The following is a 25,314-nucleotide window of genomic DNA, read 5'->3' as shown; positions in this document are numbered from 1 at the left end:
ACATTCAGTCTTTGCAACTAGAAAGAAACATTTGTTTTTTAGCCTTTGAGAAGCATTTATAATTTGAGGAGACATTTTAGTGTTTTGTGGGTGCTCGGGGAAAATTTTAATTAAAAACCAGTAACAGCTACAAATTGCCACATTATCTATAGGGTCTTCCCACCCCCACCCCCCGTTGTTTCCATATCAGCAGTATCTAAACAAGGCACAATAAACCACTTCAGCCATCAAGCTGCTTTGAAGTTCCCTTCTATAACTATTGTACACTGGTAGCCAACTTCATGAATATCCACTACAAATCTTTTTTTCTCCTCTTTCAAAAATAATTTTTTAGCTGTAGTGATTAGCCATCCATCCAGTCAACATGCTTAAGTGTGTTAAACCATGTGCTGACAATGGACACTTAAGGCAGATGACAAGTTCACAATAGAATCTCAAAATCAGGATTAACCTTCCACTTTTATTTCCTCACACCATATGCACAGTTCATGTTATCTTGATTTTTTTAGCTGGCAAAACAACAAGCCAATACATTAAATGTTCATCTTTCATTCTTGAAGGATTCCAAAGTGCTTTACAGGTTGCGTGTAAGGAGATCGTATCACCCAGGATTAAGCAGCAGTTACCCAATGGTGATGAAAATACAGAATGTTGTTTTCCAGGGTGCCTTATCACTTCTGCTGACTGGTCAAAGCGCAGATATACTGTAGAGAACCATCCCACACTGGCAGCGGGAGAGACTGGGTGGCCCAGTAGATTTCCATCACTATAATGGAGGTAGATGTTACTCAAGTACACAAAGTGCATATGGCCCAATCCTTCCATAGCAAGTACCAGAGGTGTTATAGGAGGGTAATGATGTGATGTTGCATCATAATTACTACCTTAATATTGAGCTTCAAATGAGAGAGCTGACATCACTTAAGAGCTTTTGGACCCAAACATAATCAGCAGGTAATCTTTAGGAACATGCCAGCAATGTGTAGTGAAATGGCATTTTTCATTTAGAACCACATAAAAAGTAGTAGGTTCCAGCACATCTGTATACTGCCCATATTCACACACAGGCATTCTGTAGTTTTGTTATTTTGTAGAAGGCATTGAATCTGGGCTCAAAAAAAATATTCAGCCCCTTCTTTAGGAACCCATTTAGGGACTCACTCTTCTATCAGTATTCAAGTCTTTCAATGCACGAGAATCAATATTGACTGTAGAACTGGTTTGTCATGTTTAACCTTCAAACAGGTTAGTTCTTCAAATTTTGTTTTCAACAACAGTTTTTACCACCTCAGAGGTGTTAAAAGCTGTGAATTTTCCACTCCTACAACCCTGGTTGCCTTTTGTGATTTAAGTAATGCATATGCAGATGATATGGAAGAAGCATACTTTCTTCTATTACTGAATGCTTTTTCATTAATGGGAAGTTTTAGATCTTGAGCTTTATAACTTCTCACTTCTGTATCTTAATGACCCTTACTATGAATCTCAAATGTTAGCAGTTACCCTGTGCTGCTGTAATGGGTTACTTAAAATTGCAGACTGAATTTAGATAATGTATTTTTCCCTCTTTGCAGACTGAATTTAGATAATGTATTTTTCCCTCTTTTTAAAACTTGCTATTGTTTGTAGCAATACCTCAAGCGATTAAAGTCTTGCTCCATTTCTTTATCAAATTTCTCCATTAACTTTATAGACCTCCAAAGCCTCACAATTCAAATAAATAGCAAAAACACCCAAAATGTATGTAATCTGAATTCTTGATCCAATGGCCATTGGAATGATCAGAAAGCCTCCCACTGATTTAAATGGGCTCTAGACTGGGCCTTAAATGACTGTATGGAACTTTATTACTATAGTTTTCACGTTAGCACAACAAATGGTTTAACCTCTTGGTTTGTGCCTTGCAGTAAAATGAATGTCCAAGTTTAGAGAACAAGTTCCCAAATGATTGAAATGTCTACCTCAAACTGTGCATGCAAGTTTATTTACCTCAGAGTAACAAGAGCTCCCATTGTTTTAATTATCTTGGTAACAAAATGATTCTGAAATGATTACTTTCAAATCTGTATCCTATCATTAACTTTATTTACAGGAACTTTAATTTGGAGCCTAGAAACTGACTGCTTCCCCCTCTTAAAATTGGTAAGAGGGGAAGATTTGTAGTAATTAAGTATCAGTGCTGTCTGAACATTGTACTTATTGTAAAGCTAAACCAGCTGTTCAGATGAAACCATTTTTATAATCACAAAAGAAAAGCTATGGAACTACAGAAAAGAAGAAAACTAGAATAAAGTAATTTCTTTCAAGTAACTTAACCAACAGAGCTCCACCAAATTCATGTTTTTGTCATGGGACACATTTGTATGCTCCCTCCCACCACAACCCCTCCCCCCACATACACTGCTGTATAGTTTTAAACTTAAATAGCAAGTCACTAACAATTACAGCACATGGAAAAGATGTTCCATAAACTTCAAAGAGTTGATGGGACAAATGGCAGCTACTCTGCTTTGGTGGTCAGGAAAATAGCTGCTATTTCATCTGTTAATATTCCAACAAATCAAATTAAAAAATTATATATGAATCAGAAGAGTGCAAACACTTGCCAAGAAACATTCTGGCCCAGCAAGGACCCAGGAAGAATGTGTGCCACTGCACACAGTTGTCTTACTCAGATTAGGTTTTCAGTTCAGCTCCTAGTGCACAGTCTGCCCGTTGTTGGATTTATTTCCTTTTCCCACATATGTTTTATTTAGGGAGGGGACAGAGAAGAGAGATTGCTGTGGATAAGAATTTCACTTTTTAGCCAAACACTGATTCAAAGAAAGATTCTATGATGCAGATTTGTGGAGAACTCTGTAATTCTGGGGCTATACTACTGTCTTCTCAGACAGTTGCATACCTTGCAATCTACAGTCTAGTAGTTACTTGCAGCAGAAGAACATCCTCTTTCCCAGCGTAGATGGTATCTTCAAGTCATCTGGCAGAAAGACTTGCAGAGGATCTTCTAACATTTTAAAGATTCCCTTTGGTTTGTCAACATGCATGGCAGTTTTATGTGCTGCCTTATTACTTATTCTATGTTTGGTTATGCAAGGGAAACTTTTTAATTCATTATTTTCCCATATTGGATGCTAACCTACTTATGATTGTTCATATCGGTGAATTTGCATACTGAAAACACTCTGGAGATTTCCTTTGGGTGTCTAAGAACAGAAGTATGTATAAAGAGGATGAAAGAGAGGGTCACAGACTGCACATTTTTCCTAGAACCCCAAAGATATTAACAGACCTGAGGCCAAGACATGGCAGTATTTCCACAGTAAAAGTGCCTATACTGGATATTTCTTGGTCTTAAAATAAATAAGTGAATTTAGTGTTGATGAAGTGTTCTCCATCAACAACCCTGGAGACAAATCCTATTTAACAGACAGAAAAGGCACAGTCCAGGAAGTGGCCCTAATGCCCTGCCAATGTGGACTTAAATATAACCTGCAGGAAGAAGCTCTGGGGTGTGTGTGAAAGGATTACTTAAGGTTTTATGGTCAATTCAGATATTTACTACTCTGCTAGAGGGGCATCAATTATGGTAGGTTTTTTTATTTGTTTGTAAGATATGACCATTTATCTATGAGGAACAAGACTGAGACCATCAATGCATTTCAAGAATGAACACCAGTCTTCAGACAATAATTTTCAAAAGAACTGTGCCATATTTGATTTGCTGATGTAGAGGGTCAGAGGTTCTGGATCCCATCACCATTTCCCTGAACCACACAGTTTCTCACAGCTGAAGCTCTGGAAAGTGCTTTGTCTGCTAACCAGCAAGCACCTTTTACAAAAGCACAAACACACCTGTTTCCAGAATTATTTTGAAGATTCGCACAATTCTAATCATGCCCCCGATCCAAGCTACTGGTCAATGCTAACTAAAACTGGGAGTCAGATAAGTGCTATAGACAAATTTTAATCAAGTCCTTTCTTCCTTGTACCACATGAGTTGTTCCATTAAAAAAAAAGATCAAGTATTGGGATTTGTTATTCTTTCCCATCCTTTCTGAAACAGGTAGGGGTGTGTGAGAGAGAGAGAGAGATTTTATATATCCTGGACAGCCACCCCGCAAAAAGAAAAGGTAACAGCCAACACAGATGGAAAAGATTTTGATCTTAGGAGTTTGGAAACAAGCTGGGGAAAAAGGCAAACCAGTTATATCATAAGGTGTTAGAACTTGGGGTGCTGCTGCACGCAATGGCTTGAAGTGGTTTCCATAATATATAGGGTTCACAGGTTGGTTCAATGGCTCTCAGCACCCCCGCTATAAAAACCCGTTCCAGCACCCCTTTTTAATACTTCCTTTGTTCATTGCTGGGGGGAAATTCCAATTGTTATTGCTATCCACCTCCCCACAGGCATCTTTTATAATGTATGATTATATTCTACAAAGTAAACAACCATGAGCAGCAAAATATCACTATAAGAATGCATTATTTTAAAACAGACTACAAATGGAATGTGTTTATATCTATTAAGGTCACAAGTCTATTTGGCAATGAATCATTGTATACAATTTACCAGACCCCCAGCTGGTATGTAAATGTGTAATGGGGTTTCTGTGGATTATCTAAAGTTTTTCTTAGAGACATGCAGAGACTGATATATTCCTGCCTCTAACCTCTCTTTAGATACAAACTTATTTTCGCCAGGCACAGCTAAATACCTGCATCATGGAGCAAGGGAGGCAGTGCTCCTCTGAGTTCACCAGGGCCTATTTCATTTCTGCACCGTCATTCCATCCAAGACTGTGCCAACACTGTTGGGGGTTCTGTCCTGTCTCATCGTTTCAAAACTTGTCAATCCTGCTCCTTTAATTGGATGGAGGGGTTACTACTTTCCTTTCAGGAGCTGAACATGCTACTAACACTAGATATTCCTGGGAGCAAGGGTATGCAATGGAAATTATTCCCTGTCTCAAGAGCCATGACTACACTAGTTTAGCTCCACCATTGTGAGTGAGCATTAGCATTTGTATCCCATCACCTGCCAAAACTGTTTAGATCAGTGTTTTGTCCGATCATCAACTGATGTCCACAACACAGTATTGGATAGTATTAATGAAGTTAATAGCATTATCTGAGATGAGGCTGAAAAAGCTGGTAGCAGCTGATGGATTTGTCTCAACTAGGGCTTCCACCATTGTTAATGTGAGTGGACAAATGACGGGAAATTTTTTGCCATCCTTGCCGCTAGTGAAGATGGGGCAAGCATGGCAACAGGCTATCACTAAGTAAGCTCCAGCTAGTTTGGATTGTCCAGTTTCTCCACACTCTGCAATATGTAGGACTGCAGTTACTTGCCACAGTTTAGACAAAGAATGGAGCAATGTTTGAAAAAACCCGCACGTTAAAACTATTTTTCCTAACGAACTATTTAACATGATGTGGACAGGATCAAGAAGTGTCAGAACAGGGATTAAACACAATACAGTAACTCCTCGCTTAACATTGTCGTTATGTTCCTGAAAAATGCGACTTTAAGTGAAATGATGTTAAGCAAATCCAATTTTCCCATAAGAATTAATGTAAACTGGGGCGGTGGTGGGGTGTTAGTTTTTGTCTGGTGGAAAAATTGCCCTGGAACCTATGTATTATATAGATAATCACACAGTATACGGTTTGAACAAACAATTTAATACTGTTCACAGCTATGATGATTGTGAAGCTTCATTGAGGTGGTGAAGTTAGAGGGTGGAAGAGGGAGGGATATTTCCCAGAGAATGCCTTGCTGCTAGATGAAGAACTAGCACTTGGCTGAGCCCTCAATGGTTAACACATTGTTGTTAATGTAGCCTCTCACACAAGGCAGCACGAACACGAGGGAGGGGAGACAGCATAGCAGACAGACACACACCTTGTGTGTGGGAGAGAGAGATGTACACTGCCCCTTTAAGTAAGCAGACCTACTCTTAAGTACATTGTCTTTTTAAGTGGATCAGGAAGTTGAGACAGCAGCTGCAGCCCCAAGCTCTCCTGTCTCTCCCCTTGGGTATCCCCTCCCTGCTCTATATGGAGAAGGGGTAAGCAAGGTGCAGGAACAGGGGGGAGGGGGACACCCTGACATTAGCCCCTCCCTTCCCCCCCTGCATAGCAAGCAGGAGTCTCTGGGAGCAGCTCCAAGGCAGAGGGCAGGAGCAGCACATGGCAGTGGGGGAGGAATGGCTAAACTGACGGCAATTGGTAGGGGGAGCTAATGGGGGGCTGCCACTCCACCCTGGTTACAAGCCCCCACCAGCTAGCTGCAACGGGCTGTTCTTCCTGCAAGCAGTGGACAAAGCAGGCAGTTGCCAAACAACGTCAGAAGGGAGCACTGCACAACTTTAAATGAGCATGTTCCCTAATTGATCAGCAACGTAACAATGAAACAACATTAACCGAGACCACTTTAAGTGAGGAGTTTCTGTATTTGGAAGCTTGAAAACATTTGCCTCCACCTCCCCATCAGCTAAATCACACTAGATATCAGCTCAGCGAGAGGTATATAAACCACATTTTAAACAGTTTCCAAATACTGCTTCATTTGGAATATATATTCAAGTTTGATACTATAACACACAATCCAGCATGTCAAAATAAACAGAAGTATCGCTCTTCCAGCCATTTGACACATGAAAACATTGATTGTGATCATACCTCACCCGAATGCAATTTATGGCTTAGGTATTAATACTACCAGAGTTTCTGCCTTGCCAGACCAGATGGCACTGCCAGCTTTTTACAATGTGCTTCAGTGGGTGGCGGTGGAGGGGCTTGTCAATGAATCACACTGCTAGAAAAATGAGCCTCCTTCATCCAGGAACAGATTCATCTTAAAAGCCAAGCAGTACCAAAACATTTAAAAAATGGATTCTGTATAACTAAGTGCATTTCTTAAATCACAGAGATCACATTAAACCTTGCTGTCATGATATAGCCCTGACAGATGGGAGACAGCCACATGAGCCCTGGCTCCTGAACCCTGGGGAATGCAGCCACTCTACCATTAACTTACTGTGAGACTATTCCATTAATGAAAAATGAGTGAGTGATTTATTTTCTCACTACAAACTCTTCAAGTCACAGGCAGACGCAGATGTGAAGAGTTCAAGCCCTTGACTCTGGCAATTTGAAAAAGGACTGTGATTTCCCTTTCCCTCTAGGCAAAAGAATTCCCAGATCTTTAAGAATCTGGATCTCCACCTTAGAACATATTTTTGTTAGGGATTCCAATTTCAGGCTTGTAGTTGTCAGAGTTTAAGACCAGAAGGGACCACTAGATCATCTTCTAGTCTAACCTCCTGTATATCACAGGCCACCAACGCTACCCAGCACAACACACTAAACCCAACAACCAAAACTAGATCAAAGTATTACAGGCCACAGCAGACTAGACTACTATGTTCCACAAGCAGAGAATAGGACGGAAGGTGTATCAATGTCCAAGGCCCCTGCAATGACAAGAAGTGAGATATACCCAGATAATCCTGGCAAGTGACCTGCACTCATATGCTACAGAGGACGGGGAAAAAATCCTAAAGTCACCACCAATCTGACTGGGGGAAAATTCCTTCCCAGCACATGTGGTGATCAGTTAATCCCTGAGCATGCCAGCGTCAGTCAGCCAAGCAATTGAGACAGAGAATGCTCAATGTCACTCAAAGGCCTAGCCCTCCTCATCCAATGTCCTATCTCTAGCCATGGCCATCCCTGATGCTTCAGAGGAGATAAAACCCAGAGGCGATAAAAACCCAGAATACAATGGTGGTGGGAGAGAATCCATTCCTGAAACCTTGAAGTATGAGCTTTTAGGAACATAAAACATAAGCCAAAAGTGAGTCCAGAGTTGCTGAGCCCTGCCTCCTACAAACAACCCCATTATACAATCACACTCAAATGTGTCCAGCTCTCCCTAAAAACTAATTACATTTTTTACCTTTACAACTCCTATTGGGAAGTTATTCCAGAATCTCATCCCTCTCATGGTTAGAAACCTAATTTCCAGCCTGAATTTGTTCATGGCCAGTTTATATCCATTTGTTCTTGTGCCCACATTGTCCATTAGCTTACGTAGTTTTTCACCCTCTCTGATAATTATCCCCTTAATGTATTTATGGAGAGCAATCACATCCCCCAGATCAGCCTTCTTTGTGCTAGACTAAACAAACCAAACTCTTCCAGTCTTCTCTCATAAGAGACCCGCCCCATTCCTCATCATCCTAGTAGCTCTTCTCTGAACCTGTTCCAGTTTGAACTAATCATTTTTGAACATGGGTGACCAGAATTGTAGTGTGTTCCAAAGGAGATCTTACAGTGCCTTGTACAATAGCATTAATGATTCTCTAACTCTTTTGGAAATGCCTCGCCTGATACACCTTACAATTGCATCTGTGTGGCTCAGTCATCCTGTGATCGACCTACACACCCTCTCTCCTCCTCTGCCACTTCCAACTGAGTAGACCCCAGCTTATAGCAGAAATTATTATTGGACCTTAAGTGCATGACCTTGCACTTTGTACTATTGAATTTCATACCAAAGCTGTCACTTCAGTCTCCAGGTCATCCAGATCTTCCTGTATAATATTCCATTCCTCCTCTGCATTGACGATGCCTCCCACCTTTATGGTGTAAAATCACTGGGTTTTCTTAAATAATCAGTATCATATGCTAGTGACTATCTGCTTGTATTGAGAAAATTTAAATTACAGGAATCCTCAGGTTTAGACTACATTCCTCTGCACAATATTCCTAGTTTCTAGCCCAGAAGGGCTGAGATGAGTGTACTGAAAGAGTCCCCTCAAGTGCTCTAGTTTAATAAAAACAGAGATCAGTAGCAACCAGAATAAAGGAAGTGATTAGTAGACAACTGGCATAAAACTGACCCTCAATGGACCTGGCTTTGAGTGTTATGCCTTACCTGTCCGGAGTCAAACTCAATGAGGTAAGGAGGAATATAAAGTGGAAAAAGCAGTTCTGAGTAAGCATGGCAGGGGAAAAAAACCTGCTTATGGAAATGGGAAAGTAGGAATGTAAAACTCCACACTGGGAGCAACATAGCAAATTCATGCTCTTCAACTCTACAACTATAATATTACTTCCTTCAGTGAATAAGCTGACATCTTTCAGTTTTAACGTAGTATGATCCCAACCTCTTATTTTGCCATGATCAGTTTAAGTTCCAGTCCCCCAAGTAAAACTTGGTCCACATGAGCAAGAAGGAAAAAACTCAGATGTTGATAACCCACTCGCTGCTTCAGGGCAAAGTAGTGATAAGCCACTTTTTAAGAGGCCTGTTTGTCCACAAGAAGTGCCTCAAAAATGCAGGGCCATTCCAAGACTTTGCAACATTCTGGTTAAACTCACTCAATACCATTCCACTTCACGGAAGGGGCTAGTCAGACACAAAATTAGTAATGTCCTTCACTTAGTCAAAGTGCAGCTACATAGAAAAGCTGCATTTGGCATATCTAAGGGTGAGTCATGTTGACCTATGTCAGTGTCTACACTACAGCCTTGCTCCCACCGATGTCCTACGCAGACGTAACTCCACCTCCATACGAGGCGTAGGGCTTATATTGATGTAGTTAGGGCAACGCAGTTGCCTTACTTACATGGGGTGACAAAAATTTTAGCTTGTCAATTTCACAGCTCCCTGCTGGAGCCCTGAAATGAGAAGAAAGTCTGGTAGGTTCCCTGGTAGAAACCCTGCACCTGGCTCACAGCTGGTGCTGTCACACCCCGGAGTGCATGAGGGGCTCCAGCTAGAAACCAGCTGCTCCCCTGGGCTCTTAGTGGGTTGCTGCCCGGGCTCCCCTCTCCACACTGGGAGCCCTGCTGCCCGCTGTGCTCCCAGCTACCCTGTCCCAGCCAGATTGCTGCTTGGGCTCCCCACGCCGAGCCCAGCTGTCAGATCCTGACAGCCTGTTCTCCCAGCTCCCCAGAGAGCTCCTAGAGCTGTCAGAGTGTGTGTCTGCTCTGAGTGGAGACAATAGCAGTGGGAAATTGAGAAGAAAGTCAATTTCGCTGCTGGTAGATTCTGTGCTGAGAAACTGAGCACCTGTGGGGCTCACAGCTGGGACTGTCACCCCACACTCAGCTGTCAGTGCCCCACAATCCCCCACTTCAGTCAGTGCAAGCACTCCTGGTGAGGACACACTCCACCAGCAGAAGGGGGGGGGAATAGTGTGGACACCAACAGCTGATTGAAGTAATTCAGTGGCTGTAGGTCAACCTTAGGCTCTGTCTACACTGGAAAGTTTCTGCGCAGTAAAGCAGCTTTGAGCGCTGTAACTCCCGAGGCGTACACACTGCCAAGCCACTTAGTGTGCAGAAACTGCGCAGATGCAACGCTCTAAAAAAACCCACCCGAGAGGGGTAGAGGTTTCTGCGCTGGGGCTACAGTGCTGCGGTGCCAGTGTAGACACCGTGGTGATTACTGTGCTGCGATTTGCCTCCGGGAGGCGTCCCACAATGCCTGTTGTCACATCTCTGGCCATCGATTTGAACTCTACTACCTGCCCTTAGGTGACCAACTGTCAGCTCCACCCTATACATTCCTTTGCAAATTTGAAAGTCCACTTCCTGTTTGCTCAGTGATGCATGCAGTGGTCTCAGCACAGCTTTCCAGGGGGCCATGCCTGCTCCATGCACCAGGCGATCCCCCGCTTGGAGCAATGCCGAGCTGCTGGACCTCATCGGCGTTTGGGGAGAGGAGGCTGTGCAGTCACAGCTGTGCTCCAGCCGTCGGAATTATGATACCTACGGACAGATTACTAGATGCATGATAGAAAGGGGCTATGATCAGGACACGTTGCAGTGCAGGGTCAAAGTGAAGGGTCTGTGGCTGTGTTTTAAAGCACTGAAACAGCATTGTCTGTGTTGCAAACAATACTGCTTTTGTAAAATGTTGCATTTAAACTTCACAGAGATGACCTTGGGAGCACAGCCTCCCTCTTTGTTATCGGCGGCAGGACCAGCTGCGCGGAATTAGAAAGCATCCAAGAAGAACTAAGGAGGACTTCATGTGTGAGGTTATGATGCACTCCACCACAGAGAAAAAGAATTGAAGGAGTGGCGGGTCAGCAAGAAGAGGGACCGAAAGGAGAATGCGGCACACCAGAAAGAAGCCACGGAGTGGCTCTTAACAGTTATGGAGCACCAAGCAGACATGCTCCAGGCAATACTAGCTCTTCAAACAGAGCAGCTCTGCACCCATCCTCCCCTGCAGCCACTGTCGCAAAACTCTTACCTATGCACCCCCTCCGCCCCCCAACACACTTAGCAACCTCCTGGCACCACTCTCTACCCACAGCATTCCACTCCTCCCTCCTCACAGTCCAGCAGTGTGGACACACTACCCACTGCACTCAACACCCATCTCTCTGCAGTTTGGCCCTGCTGAAGTCCAGCACTCGTTGCATCGTACTCCAAAGGAGAATGTTGGGTATTATCCCTGGACATGTTGGGATATTGAAAGTCTTTTTCCCGAGTGTCTGGCTGGAGAGTCTTGCCCGCATGCTCAGGGTTCAGCTGATCGCCATATTTGGGGTCGGGAAGGAATTTTCCTCCAGGGTAGATTGGCAATGGCCCTGGAGGTTTTTCGCCTTCCTCCGCAGCATGGGGCAGGGGTCGCTTGCTGGAGGATTACCTGCTACTTGAAGTCTTTAAACCAGGATTTGGGGACTGCAACAACTGAGTCAAGGGAGAAAATTATTTCAAGAGTGGGTGGGTCAGCTTTTGTGGCCTGCATTTTGCGGGAGGTCAGACTAGATGATCATAATGGTCCCTTCTGATCTTAAGTTCTATGATTCTATGACATACACAAATTTGTAGCCGTCCCAGGACCCCTCCTCCTCTCGATACCTTCCCTTCCCTCATCACCCTTCCTGATGATTTTTTTCATTTGACTCTCTCCTCTGATGGTTGTCTTTCAATAAAAGAATTGTGTTTGTTTGAAAGCAATCTTTATTCTATTAAGTGAAAGCAAAATGAGCACTGCAAAGCAACATACAATTATGTTAAGTGCCCTTCTTGCATCATGTGCACCAATCACCTCCTAGCATTACAAGCACTGCAGTCCCAAGCATAGCAACAAATATTGGTGGCTTTCAGGTTCAAATTGCTGCTTTAAAGTATCCCTGATCCTCATGGCCCCACGCTGCGCCCCTCTAATAGTTCTGGTCTCTGGCTGTTCAAACTCAGCCTCCAGGGGCTGAGCCTCTGCGGTCCAGCTCTGAGTGAAGCTTTCACCCTTCCCTTCACAATTATGATGGAGTGTGCAGCACGCGGCTATAAGCATAGGAATATCATTGGCCATGTCCAATTTCCCATACAGGCATCGCCAGCGGGCTTTTAAATGGCCAAATGCACACTCCGCAGTCATTCTGCACTTGCTCAGCCTGTTGTTGAACTGCTCCTTGCTTCTGTCAAGTTGCCCCGTGTATGGCTTCATGAGCCACGGCATTAAGGGATAGGTGGGGTCTCCCAGGATCACAATGGGCATTTCGACTTCCCCTACAGTGAACTTCTGGTCAGGGAAGAAAGTCCCTGCTTGCAGCTTCTTGAACAGGCCAGTGATCTGAAAGATGCATGCGTCATGCACGTTCCTGGACCAGCCTGCATTAATATTTGTTAAACACCCACGGTGATCCACAAGCACCTAGAGAACCACTGAGAAATACCCCTTGCTATTTATATACTCAGTGGTTAGGTAATCTGGTGCCAGAATTGGAATATGCACGCCATCAATTGCCCCTCTGCAGTTAGGGAAGCCCATTTGTGCAAAGCCATCCACAATGTCACACATGTTGCCCAGAGTCATGGTCTTTTGGAGAAGGATGCAATTAATGGCTCTGCACACTTCCATCAACACGACTCCAACTTTCACACTCCGAACTGGTTAGCCACTGTTCAGTAGCAGTCTGGAGTAGCCAGCTTCCACAGTGCAAACGCCATGCGCTTTTCCAATATCAGGGCAGCTCTCATTCTCGTGTCCCTGTGCCGCAGGGCTGGGGTGAGCTCATCACACAGTCCCATGAATGTGGCTTTCCTCATGCAAAAGTTCTGCAGCCACTGCTTGTCATCCCAGACATGCATTACGATGTGATCCCACTCAGTGCTTGCTTCCCGAGCCCAAAAGCAGCGTTCCACTGTGGTCAGCACCTCTGTGAATGCTACAAACAATCTCATGCTGTAGCTACTACGCATGGCGAGATCAACACTGCACTCCTCTTGACTTTGTAGTTTAAGGAATGACTCCGCTGCCATTCATGATGTGTGGGTCAGTACGAGCAGCATACTGGTCAACAGCTCGGGATTCATTCCTGCAGCCCAAAAGAGGCAGGGCAGGCTGTGTGCACTACACAAACCATTGAAAGATGGCGACAAATGCGGACGGAAGCACAGGGATTGCTGGGATGCAAAGCAATGCATCAAGGGGAATTGAGACAGGACCCCGGATGCCCCATGACCCCTTCCACCTTCCCAAAAGTCTTAGCGACAAAAGAAAAAGAGGTGCTCTGTGGGATAGCTGCCCAGAATAGCGCCGCAAGTGTGAGCACGCTATTGCGCAGGCAGCTGTCAGTGTGAAGACACAACAGTGGTTTTCCGTCGGTGCTCTCTGAGCAGCACTGTAACTTTGCCAATGTAGACGTGCTCTAAGTTAGGTCGACCTAATTTTGTAGTGTAGACAAGCCCTCAATCCTTTTCTTCACAAGCAGACCTAAAAACGTATACATAAAATGAAATGGCATGTTTTTTATTTGGAAGATGCTTCCTTGAACATGGTTCCATTTATTTCCATTATTTTGCTTTTCACAACCTTGTGTTAAACATATGGAGAAAGTCAAGCCACATAAAGCTGGATACAGTTGTGCTCCATCTTTCCAAGAGTGAAGGAATTCCCACACTACAAACAAGGCAGCAGGAGCACTTCTTGAGATTTTGCTTTTGGGCTGACAGTACTTCTTAGCTGTTTAGGAGTTTTCAAAGAATAAAGAATTGGAAGGCAACGATGAAAATGAAAACACTTGAAAAGGCCTAAAGAAAATTTTTTTGTAGCATTCCACACTATAAGGCAAAAATTAAGATAAGGTTTATCCAAAACCAAATGCATAACTGGAACTTGGCATGCTCAGCTATTTATTGAAACAAATTCACATGCCACTACGTGTTTTTGCCTTTTTAAGGTTTTACAGTGAAAGCTCAATATACTAAGACCCCAGTTTCTACCACAGGAGACTTCCTAGGATGTCCAAAATTCCATATACAGACACTCGAATTGGCAGAAAGAGGCAAAGAACAGGCAGTTACACACAAGTACACCTCTACCCCAACATAACGTGACCCAATATAACACGAATTCAGATACAACATGGTAAAGCAGTGCTCGGGGCGTGGGGGGGGCTGCGCACTCCGGCGGATCAAAGCAAGTTCGATATAATGCGGTTTCACCTTTAACATGGTAAGATTTTTTTGGCTCCCAAGGACAGTATTATATCGGGGTAGAGGTGTATCAATACGCACCTCCTAAAGAGACACCAATATTTAGTCCTTTTAAAGTGCATGACACAAATGCAACTCAAAGGAATCAGTAACAAAACTGATTTCTTCTGGTAAAAGCTTTTTCTTGTGGAGTGGACATTTCATAGCTCAATACAACATTATGTACTTGTATGGCTCTGATAAGTATAGTATCCGAGCACCTCATAATCATTAGTTAATACTACTTTATTTTCTCAGGTAGGTTATTCCCATTTTACAGATGAGGAATGGAGGCCCAGAGAGATTAAGTGACTTGCCCAAAGGTCATGCAGGACACGTGTGGTAAAGATGGAAATTGAAACTAGCTCTGACTCTCAGTCCTGTGCCAAAAGGCCACCTTTTCTCCCTTTCTGTGGCTCTAGATTCCCCTTGCTAGTTTTATATTCAGTGGTGACAAATTCTCAGCATTTGTAAATCATAATTCTGTGTCATTCCATTCTCCCAACTTAAATTCCTCTCCTTCAGATTCAGCCGAAGACTAATCTTTACTTCCTGACCTTAAGAGTTCATGACATCATTATACACCCATTTAACATGTCACATTTAATCCAAGAGGTGACTGCCTGTCAATGATGGGTGAGTTGGTACCTATATCACTTTGCCTACTTTATACACATTAAGGTTAAACTGCCATGTAAAGCTTTGAGATCTTAGTATGAAGGGATTGTAAAATTGTTTTATATGATCTATGCATTCCAGCTTCAGTCATTCTGCTGCCAGGTCTGCTCATAATAAATAACACCTAGCTTTTATAAAGCACTTAGCAGATCTCAAAGTGCATTACAAAGGGTATCATCTTCCCCATCTTTGCAGATGGAGAAACTGAATCACAGAAAAAGGATAAGTGACTTGCCCAAGGTCACCCAGCAGGCCATTGGCAGAACCAGGAACAGAACCCAGCTTTGAGTCCCAGTCCACATGAGAGTGTGAGATACATTTTGATTGTTCCTTTATGTAACTATGCTTTCAAACAAACCTAACAAGCTGATGATGTGAGTAGGCAGGTCCCACTTGGGGCTAAAGGAACACTGCATGAACCATTTTGTAAACCCCTGGGATACAATTCAGGCTAATTCAGTTTAAAACACTATTAAGCCGGCCAGTGTGAAAAGGGCCAGATGTGTTTAAAACCCCTAGGAACAGTTCTCCTAGGCTAGAAGTTGAACTCTGTTTAAAGAGTATGATCCCATTCACTCTGTTTGGCTCAGTTAGCCAGAATGGCTTTTAAAACAGAGTTCAAACTGGTTCAAGTAATACTAGGGCAACTAAAATGCTAGTTTCATTATTAACCGCACAGTCATTTTTTAGGGGGAATTAAATTTGTGTATTGCCTTTGAAGATGCGCTTTGTTTGAAGGCACAGTTTCTAGCACGAAACAACAATGTGAACAATTAAAGGGAAAAGATATAGGTTTCTCCTTTTCATGGCCACTTGGAATGCCCATGGTTCAGTATTTTATAGATGCTGATGAACTCCAAGGGACATAAAGAATAACAGTTTATTGCAACAGCCTTTCCCAACATACTGTCTGCAGGGAACAAGTTTTGACCTATTTTAACTGCTGATGAAAGCATTTTTTAAGTTAAAAACCCTTTAAACACACTTTAGAAAAGAGCTTCAAATGTCAAATATGTTTTAAATACAAGGTTAACTACGGTAATGTCTCTTTTCAGAGACAAGTCTGCATAATCTACATGATTAGAAAGAAAAGAATGGGGTTGCTATGTCTGGCTTGTAGCACCAGCATACTTACCTGAAGGGCACTGCATACCCTCATTTTATTCATGGGCTGATTTTCCTGAAGCAGGCTTAAGTGTTTTTTCAGATTAAACACATTGGATTTATTCTATGACAAATCTACAAAACATGGATTAATACTCACTCCTCCAGAATCACTTCTTAAAACAAAGAGGCACACATATATAGTTATTAAGCAGCAAAATCTCGTAACTCCTCCTTTGTTCTTAATTAATATTATAGTCAGAAAGCCCTGCCTAATACTTCAAAGTGAGGAGTACAAGCTTTCAGGTGGATGCCTGGGACACTTTGTGGTCTCTCCTACTGGCTAACCCTACTACTTAAACTGTAAGCTGCATAAAGCATGTCCAAGTGACCACGTTAATTTTGTGTATGTCCACATGCTGGCATAACTGTTAATTAGATTCCCTCTTTCCCACAGCCCCCTCTACCCCAAACACATCAGCAATTCAAGTTAAGAGAGGAAGCTGCAGCCTCCCACAAATCTGCAGCTCCAGTTCCAACCTAAAGGGAACAAAACCTGTGCCTACCAATGGACAGTCCGCCTTAAAAACCTTTGTCTGTCTAAGAGAAGAGAACAAAAGGCAGAGCTGCGGCTCCCACACAGACTCACCCACCTCTGTATAAGCAGAGATTTTACTGATCTGTAATCAGAAAAGGAAGCTATAAGTGTCATGCATATCACAATTACAGATACAACCCACCTTTGATAGCTGCCTCCTGAGGCTAAAGCGCTGAACCATGGCCACCCTCTGTCTTCAGACAAAGCAGTCCACAAGAGGGGAAAGGGGGAAAAAAAAAAAAAAAAAAAGAGGGCAAGATTGACAGCTACCTATAATTGTCTGAAGAAACACATCCTCCAGGCTGTCAGAGGGACAGGACTAAGTGAATTTCTTGGCAGTCCTAAAACTTAAAGCCACTTCATTGTTCTTCAAAGAGATCCTGTGAAACCTACAAGCAGGGAAAGAGGGAGGGGCAGAAGCCTGGAGCGGCTCACCCTGTGCCAAGCTTTTTTAGCACTTCCTGTGAGTCAGCTGTGAGGGGTCCAGACAGATGGACCACCCCCTCCCCAGATTCATTAGCTGAGCATTACTGTGGAGCCACCTGAGCCTTTGAGGGACTGACTGGCTGCTCTGGTTATTGCAGGGTGGGGTTTGCAAAGCATCTGCCTGAAGTGCCGATAAGGAGGTTAACCAGCAGCCAAAAAATTCTCCCAGTGATTAATTCTACCCCCTCCCCCATCCCCCGCAGAGGAGCTGTCAGCTTCAAAAAGCAACAGCTTCCTCCTTAACCCCCTCCCCCCCCACAAATTAACCAGCTCACCCCTCTCAGGGAGAAGAAAGGGTTACTATGGCTAGAGGAAGCGACTCACTCCCACCCTTGGGCTCAGCAGCTGCAAGGCTTTGTGTAATACAACTGTCTAGAGATTTCCTCTTATTCATAGGGAGGGGCAGCCCTTCAGGAATGAATATCAGGTGAAGGGATGCATATTACAGCAGTGACTTCAACTTTGACTCCTTAAACAAACCTAAGAGCTGACTCCAGTGGTGTTTGCTTTGTTCTGGAGGTTTAGCAACCAGGAGAAAGATTAATACAAAACATGTCAGTGTAAGCACAGTGACAGGAAAGCCAAACCACCACCATCCTGAAGGCAACAAAGGGCTTTAAGTTATAAACCGTGTTACTACAATTAATCAGTTTAACTCCCTCCTCCCCATCAACCCCTTCTTGATTTAATCCCATCATGAGTTACTCTAGATGATGCAGAAACCATCTTCCTATGAAGGTGGAGGCTAAAAATTCATTTCAATTCAATCTACTAGCTGTACGTACACTCCCATACCCCCTAAACCATTTGGTGAGTGAGCCATGCAGGGGCATGAGTGGAGCAGTGCCAATCTGCATGCCTAGTTAAAAAAAAAACAAAAACAAAAAACCCCCATGTTTCTGGCACAAAGGTTGTTTCAGGGAACGCAGCCACAAGGCACTGAACCTTTGGAAATAAGCAGCATATGCTACTGATCACAGCACACATGTGAGGCAGCTAGAAACATGGCCACAACCCAATGTGGACTGATCAGTCCAGGGCTTGGTGTGATGACCAGTAAGGTAGCCAAGCCATCTCAACATTTTCATTCATTGGGTAAAAAAAATCTTTCCTATGACAAGCACAGGGGTTTACTAATAGCATCCTCTTAATCCCACACCTGGTCTAGCCCATGAATTACCTACTGTTGTGCTACAGTTATAACTGCCTACAAAGCTTTATGGGGCAGGAACTGTAATTTATTATATGCTCAGACAGCACGAAGCACAATGGGGAAATGGACAAAAAAAAATATATCACCACTTTCTATCCAGACCATCTTGTACTACCAGCCACACTGGAAAACTCATAATCCCATTGTCATTTATTCATTTAATGATTGCTTTAAAAGACACATGGGTAGAATTTTGCATTTAAGAGATATAAAACTAGATGGAAGGTGAATTGCAACTAAAAAGATGCGACATTTGATGGGCAGAAGAACTGATTAACATACTTAAGTATATTAGTAGATACTTCTGTATCTACAATAGATAGTTTAGAAGATTTGAAAACAAGGGTTCCTGGCTTTTGGTCTTGTACTAAGATTACCTGTGTCAGCGGATACATACTTATAATTTTTGATTATTTAAGTGACCACACGTGCACTAGTTACTTCAAACAAACAATAGTCATTCACTATCATGAAGGGCGTGCAACCTAAATGAGACATCGCAACAAGTGAGCGCAGCAAACAGTGGGGAAAAAAGTTACATTAATAAGGTAATGCAGTTACTCACATTAATTATGCACATATCACTTAATCTTCTCTATGTCTCCTCACTGGAAACAATGGCAAATTTTAGGCCATATCTAGATTACGAAATTATGTCAAGCTAACGTACATCAGCATACAGCCACTACAGTTATTAAATTGCTTGTGTGTGTACACTTGCCTCGTTGTGTCAGTGGTGCACATTCTCACCAGGAGCACTTGTATGGATTGTATTGTCAATGTGGGGCATAGTGGAATGTCTTGTGTAAACCACTAACAGTCTATGTAAGCAATGCAGTTTCTACACCAACACTGTGTCAACCTAATTATGTTGACTGACTCTGCCACTTGGGGAGGTAGTGTTACTAAATTGGCACAGAAAGGCACTTATGTTGGCAGGAGCCAAATTTAAATGAAGACATTTCTATAATTAGGTCAACACAAGGCAGCTTACATCGACCTAACCATGTAGCATAGACCGGGCATTCGCTTCAGGACTGAGGTAACCCATGCTAGCTAAAAATGCAGTGAGCAGATTTCTAACCAGGATGGAACAAAACAAGGTGTTAAAATTTGACCACCACCAGAAATCCAAAACACAGAAAATGGGCAAAATTCACAACACTGGGAGATAAAATAACATTTCTAAGCATTGAGCTCTTATTTCTAATGGATAGTTCTCTGACTCATGCTGCTGGTACCTTGTACTGTGAAGGGACACTGAACACTAAAATCTCTGCAGATGATACAGCCGCTTTCTTTTAAAAGACAAAACATCTGTGCTTTATTTTCAGCCTCACTCACTTTCCACTGCAATTCAGTTCAATGTCTTTTTTGCAGAGATGAAAGAGATAGTGCATGCTTCCTTACAGTCTTATTTCAGTGTTGCTTGACAGTTCTTTATGATAAAAAGCTAACGTAAGAAATGCACTGCTTGCGTTCAAAACACTACCTGTGGTGAGATGAGCCCCATGTATACCTTCTGTCGAGGATGCGAAACAGCATACCCCTTACTTTCTCCCCCCTGCCCCAATACTTACAAAATCACTGGCCAATATTATACACCTACTTTAGTGCTATTTTGACATTTTGGTGTGGTGGCTGGATATTTCAATTCAAAATTTTCAAATGTGATTACCAAAATGAAAAAGAAAAGAAATCCTATCTGGATGAATCTGAAAAACCTACTCAAAGATTTTTTTTTTTAATGTTGGAAACAGGTTGCAGTAATGTTTTGTCCAAACAATACATTCAAATATTTTCACTATAGAACACACCTGAAAATATAAGTTCTCGGGTATCAGAGCTCAGACGTAACCCATTTATTTTGTCAGATCTCTGGGCTACTTCCATTTTCTCACATCACATTTTTGAACTCACACTGTATATATGTTGTACATCTCAGGTCACCCAAGAAAGACATGCCACTAGTTTGGATGATGGAGTGGGATAGCAAAGAGCAAGCTACCAACCACCACGAAAGATTCATTACTCCAAATATAATTAAACAAAGCTTATTGTTGAAACACCACTGTGGGTTTAAACTAGTTTTCTCTGATCATCCACAATAGCAGCAGTTATTCAGTGCCAGCTACACATACTGATTTGCCAATAAAATTTAAACCTTTAATAGGCTCTCATTATTCAGCTCAAAAGGAACACGAAGCAAGCATCCGGAACTAGGTCATGAAGTTTGCTTGAGGTGCATGAGCTACTGGGCAGATTAAACAAGCACTCATGATTGCCTTTCAACATCCTTACCCACAAAAAACACCAGCTGCACCACCATCATGGTGGCCCATCTGAATACTGTTCGAATTTACATGAGGTTAGCAAGTAGTTATAAAGTACAATACTTCTCTTTCCTGACTGAATATATTGGTATTTCACATATCTGAAGTCCAATGGTACACAGATGGCGTCTAACTTCCACCCATATGGAAATTATCTTAGCATGAAAGACTTTGGATTATCTTTTACCCTTAAAAGGGAGAGAAAAAACAATGAGTCACTTACTGCTTGACAATTTCAGCAAGAAATGTAAAAAGATTAAACTAGAAACCCAAGTTAACTATGTGGTGAAGCTATACTGGATGCTTCTGAGTGTCCAATTGAAGCTTCTCCCAACTGCTGGAGTCAGGAGCAACTTCAGTAGAATCCAGAAGCTTCGTATAGAGGTTGTGATATCAACATATGCCCAGTGTTCTCCTGTCTCCACCTACTGCTGCGTCCATCACCTGTGGTTTAGGCTAGCAGGAGGATAGAGAAACAACTGCCTATAATCTCAGGGTCCCTGATGGGAACTTAAGAATCAGATACAACTTTATACAAATACACCACTTTCTTCAAAGCACTGTCTATGGATGATGGCACTACGTTCCATATCTCTCAACTTGCCAAAACCCAAATGAGGGACACCATGTGTAACAAAAAAACCCGAAATAAGGGGCACATTCATACAGGACATTTTAAATCCTACAAGAATTCTTCCTTTAGCATAAGGCCTTTCTACACAGGGAAGTTCTCTGTATAACTTAAGGTGTGTCTTTAAACCAATACAGCTAGAGCATTATAGCCCCCCTCCCACCCCCAGCACACACGCCACATAGATACTCTTATTGTAGAGTAAGAGTGCCTTACTTCAGATCATCAAATTAGCTTATGTCACTTAGGAAAGGGTTTACATTACATTGAAGAAAAAAAAAAAGAACAAACAGAAGAGCGTCCACATATGGAACTGTAGAAGTATAATTATGACATGTAAACAAGGCCTAAGTAACTCCTAACACTACCGTTTCAAGATTCTTTATTTCTGATGTAAACAACTATCAACAATAAAATTGATTGGATGTCAAATGTGTGGCACAGATAACTCTGGAACTAAAATAAATGACCTAATATCTCAAAATGAGGGACACTTGAGAGGTATGCTTTATTCCCATATATGCTTGCATAAAGTCACATGCAAGAATGTAGATGGGTGTAGACATGCAAGTCTCTTAAAGCCATCAAATAACAGTGTGGATCAAGTCAAAAAGGCACTTGGATGGGCTAGGAAAGAGCTATGGGAAGGTCATTACATTCTTCTCTCTAGGTGCTCTAAGGGAAAATTGAGGAAAGTGATTAAATACAGGTGTTCATGTAATCTATCCTCCAGGATTAACATTTAAAAATTCATGCTATGCATATTTCAACATCTAAATTTCAGCTGCAACATCCCAGTTCAAACCACTGCTCAATGGCATCCTGCCTCTAGCAGTGGCAAGTCCATGATGTTTCAGAATGCAGGAAACAATCTCCATCCCCTCTCCTCTCCCCTCCCCGCATACAGTACCTACAGAAGGTACTCCTTCCAGGTCCCTTTCCAAAATGTTCTTTTTTACAGCAAAAGGAAGTAGTATGCAACCCAATTATTACCACATTTTGTAATGGTCATGCAAAGGGTCCATAGTGATGGAATTACCTGTAAATGAGAGAACTGAAATCCTAGAAAATCCTGAGATTCTTGGGGCACATACCAGACATTCACTGGATTCCATATATAATAGATGCACCATTTTGCCTTTAGCAGTGGGTTCAGATCTTTTTGATCTGCAGTTTGATTACATTCCAAAGCCCTTGTATGTTCCATTCAATTCTTATTGCAGGAAATAGATATGTTTTAGCTACTCTCTTTACTTGGAATATTGCCACAAAGTTATTGCTGTTAAGACCAGTAGGCTTTTCAGCATTCCTGATGCAATATCACTTCTCTGACAAACTCTCTCCATAGTATATTGAGCTCTTATTTGTGCTGGAAATACATCTGGTAGCTTCCAAGTGAAATGTGGAAACAGATTACCAATAACAAAGCTTGAGAAGAAAGTGCGGTTAGATATTCTCACATTAGCCAACTTAACAGTGTAGTAGCAGCACATCCATTAGGGTCACTGCCCTTTTAACTCTTGCATGTATATTTTCCTGTGTTTAGCCCTATCTCAACAAAAGAAGGATCAGTATTGGCTAATTGCTCTACTCCCCCCACCCTCCCACCCCATGCACACAATCCTTTTTGGCCGGGAGATTGAACCAGTTTTCCTTAAGCGGATCTTTTTTGTCAAAGTCCAGATTTCTTGGTCAAGGTATAATACAAGAAGTGTTAAAACTACAGTAATGGATCTTTAGAAGTGTCTGGCCTACTCAGATTCATAGATTAGAGGCCATTAACTATCAAGTGCAGGCAGCATGTATGTACTAATTGGCTGGGAATCAAGAACTCAAGTTCTTCCTTTGCTCTGCCACAGACTTGCTGTACGACCTTGAGCAACTCACTTAACTACTCTGTACCTCAGCTTTCGTCACTGTAAAATGAAGTTATTTTCTGGCCTCAGAGAGGTGCTGGGAAGTAAGTTAATATGTGCACAGTGTCATCAAGTTTTAAAGCATCATGTAAGTATCACCATAACTATGGCTGAAATCTAATGAATCAATGGGACAAGAGCTGGCTGGCTGTTTCTTCTGACAGCAGCTACCTCCCTCATGACACTGTTGTGCTAGAAGGTGTTGTGGCTGCCAGCAGGCATGTCTGATCTATAGGCAATCACAACTTCATAGACTGATAGATTCCCAGGTAAGAAGGGACCACTGTGATCACCTAGTATGACCTCCTGTATATTACAGCCATAGAACTTCCCAGAAACAATTACAGTTTGAACTACAAGACATTTTAGAAACCCATCTAATCTTGATTTAAAAATCACCAGTGATGAAGAACCCAATACAACCCTTGGTAAATTGTTCCAATAATTAACAACCCTTACTGTTAAAAATGTATGCCTTATTTCCAGTCTGAACATGCCTAGCTTCAACTTCCAACCAGTGGATCTTGTTATGCCTTTAGCTGCTAGACAGGTGAGCCCATTATCAAATATTTGTTCCCAAGACCCCTTAGCCTTCTCTTTGTTAAGCTAAATAGATTGAGCTCCTTAATTAAAGCTGATGGTCTCTCTCACTAGCAGAAGTTGGTCTAGTAAAAGATGTTTTTAAAAAGTGAACGGTACAGAGTTTAAGCCTAGAAGTTTCTGGTTATCAGGAAATAACGTAGATTATCGAGGGGTGCAAAGGTCGGTTTAAGATCGGGTGGCATAAGGAATACATAATCTGCAATATCCCCGATTGCGGGTAAAAGGTTGATGGGTCAAAGTACAGACATTGAGAAATGAGGGTATGAAGTTCATATAATGGCTATGTTCAGGATTACCTTGTCTCTCTAATATCCTGGGCCCACATGGCTACACCACCACTGCATGCTAGCCACCTTTCATTCAAACTAAATGGAAGAATTAATCAATCTCCTTTATGGAATAAATACTGAAACAATAGAAGCCATGGTCCTAGGCTCTGGGATGCACATGGAAGGCCTGGGCAAAAACTAACTCAGAGAAAAGAGTGGTTTTCCTGGGGGCTGACTGCAAATGCAGGGGCTGGGCCCTGATTGGTTGTGTGTGTATGTTTGTGGGTCAGACCAAGGAGAAAACCAGCAGTAAGCCCAGGAAAAAGCAGAAAGCCAGAGAATCACTGGTGAACGTGGCTCTGGGAGGAAACTACGTTTCTTTTGGGCACAAGACTGGCTGGAAAGCAGGCTTAGATTTCTCTGAGCAAGGAAACTGCCTGTGTGTTCCTGCTGTGTTCAGAGCAGGGCCGGATTAACCAATGGAGCGTGGTGTGGGGAGATCAATCCCCTGATTGAAGGGCTGGCCAGGGGCAATGAGGCTGCCTGGCATCTCAGATGGCGGCCCCGCTCCGCCTAGTGCGAGGGCACCGTTTACAAATTGGCAGTCACCAGACACACACTGGCCTGTCCAGCCCTGTGCTGCCACCTCAGGGGCAGGCCCATGCCACCCCACCCAACACTCCCTGGATCCACACAGACCCTCCACCACTACTGCCCAGCACCCTGCACACCACCAGCATTGCGCAGCGCCCTCCCACCACGGTCCCAAAAGTCAGAAAAGTAAATCCTTTTCTAGTAGGACATGGTCTTTTGTTACAAGAGTCTAGAACACATCTGTGAAGAAACATTCTCTCCCCCGCCCCCCAAAAATGTTTTACAAATGGAATCAAAATTTAAAAAATATTTATGTTGGTGGGTGCAAAAACATTCTAATGCATGTCAAATCATAACGTTCACATTTTATATATACAA

The 25,314-nt window shown here is 42.6% G+C and overlaps 1 protein-coding gene across 7 annotated transcripts in view; it reads right to left on the bottom strand.

Moving 5' to 3' along the window:
- TMCC1 (transmembrane and coiled-coil domain family 1) overlaps positions 1-25,314 on the bottom strand; it is a 190,821-nt gene that overhangs the window by 91,928 nt on the left and 73,579 nt on the right. The window contains exon 1 of one of the 7 annotated variants that reach the window (XM_039481552.1): positions 17,034-17,156. The exons of the other annotated variants lie outside the window; for them this stretch is intronic. Coding sequence (XP_039337486.1) covers positions 17,034-17,072 — 39 coding nt within the window. The 5' untranslated portion in view covers positions 17,073-17,156. Of the gene's footprint in view, positions 1-17,033; positions 17,157-25,314 lie in introns of those variants that run through there. 7 annotated transcript variants of the gene reach the window in all.

Source organism: Mauremys reevesii, linkage group 7, assembly GCF_016161935.1.
Source record: "Mauremys reevesii isolate NIE-2019 linkage group 7, ASM1616193v1, whole genome shotgun sequence".
Taxonomy (NCBI): domain Eukaryota; kingdom Metazoa; phylum Chordata; order Testudines; family Geoemydidae; genus Mauremys; species Mauremys reevesii.
Note: the sequence above shows the minus strand (reverse complement) of the source record. Positions and strands in the feature narration are given on the sequence as shown.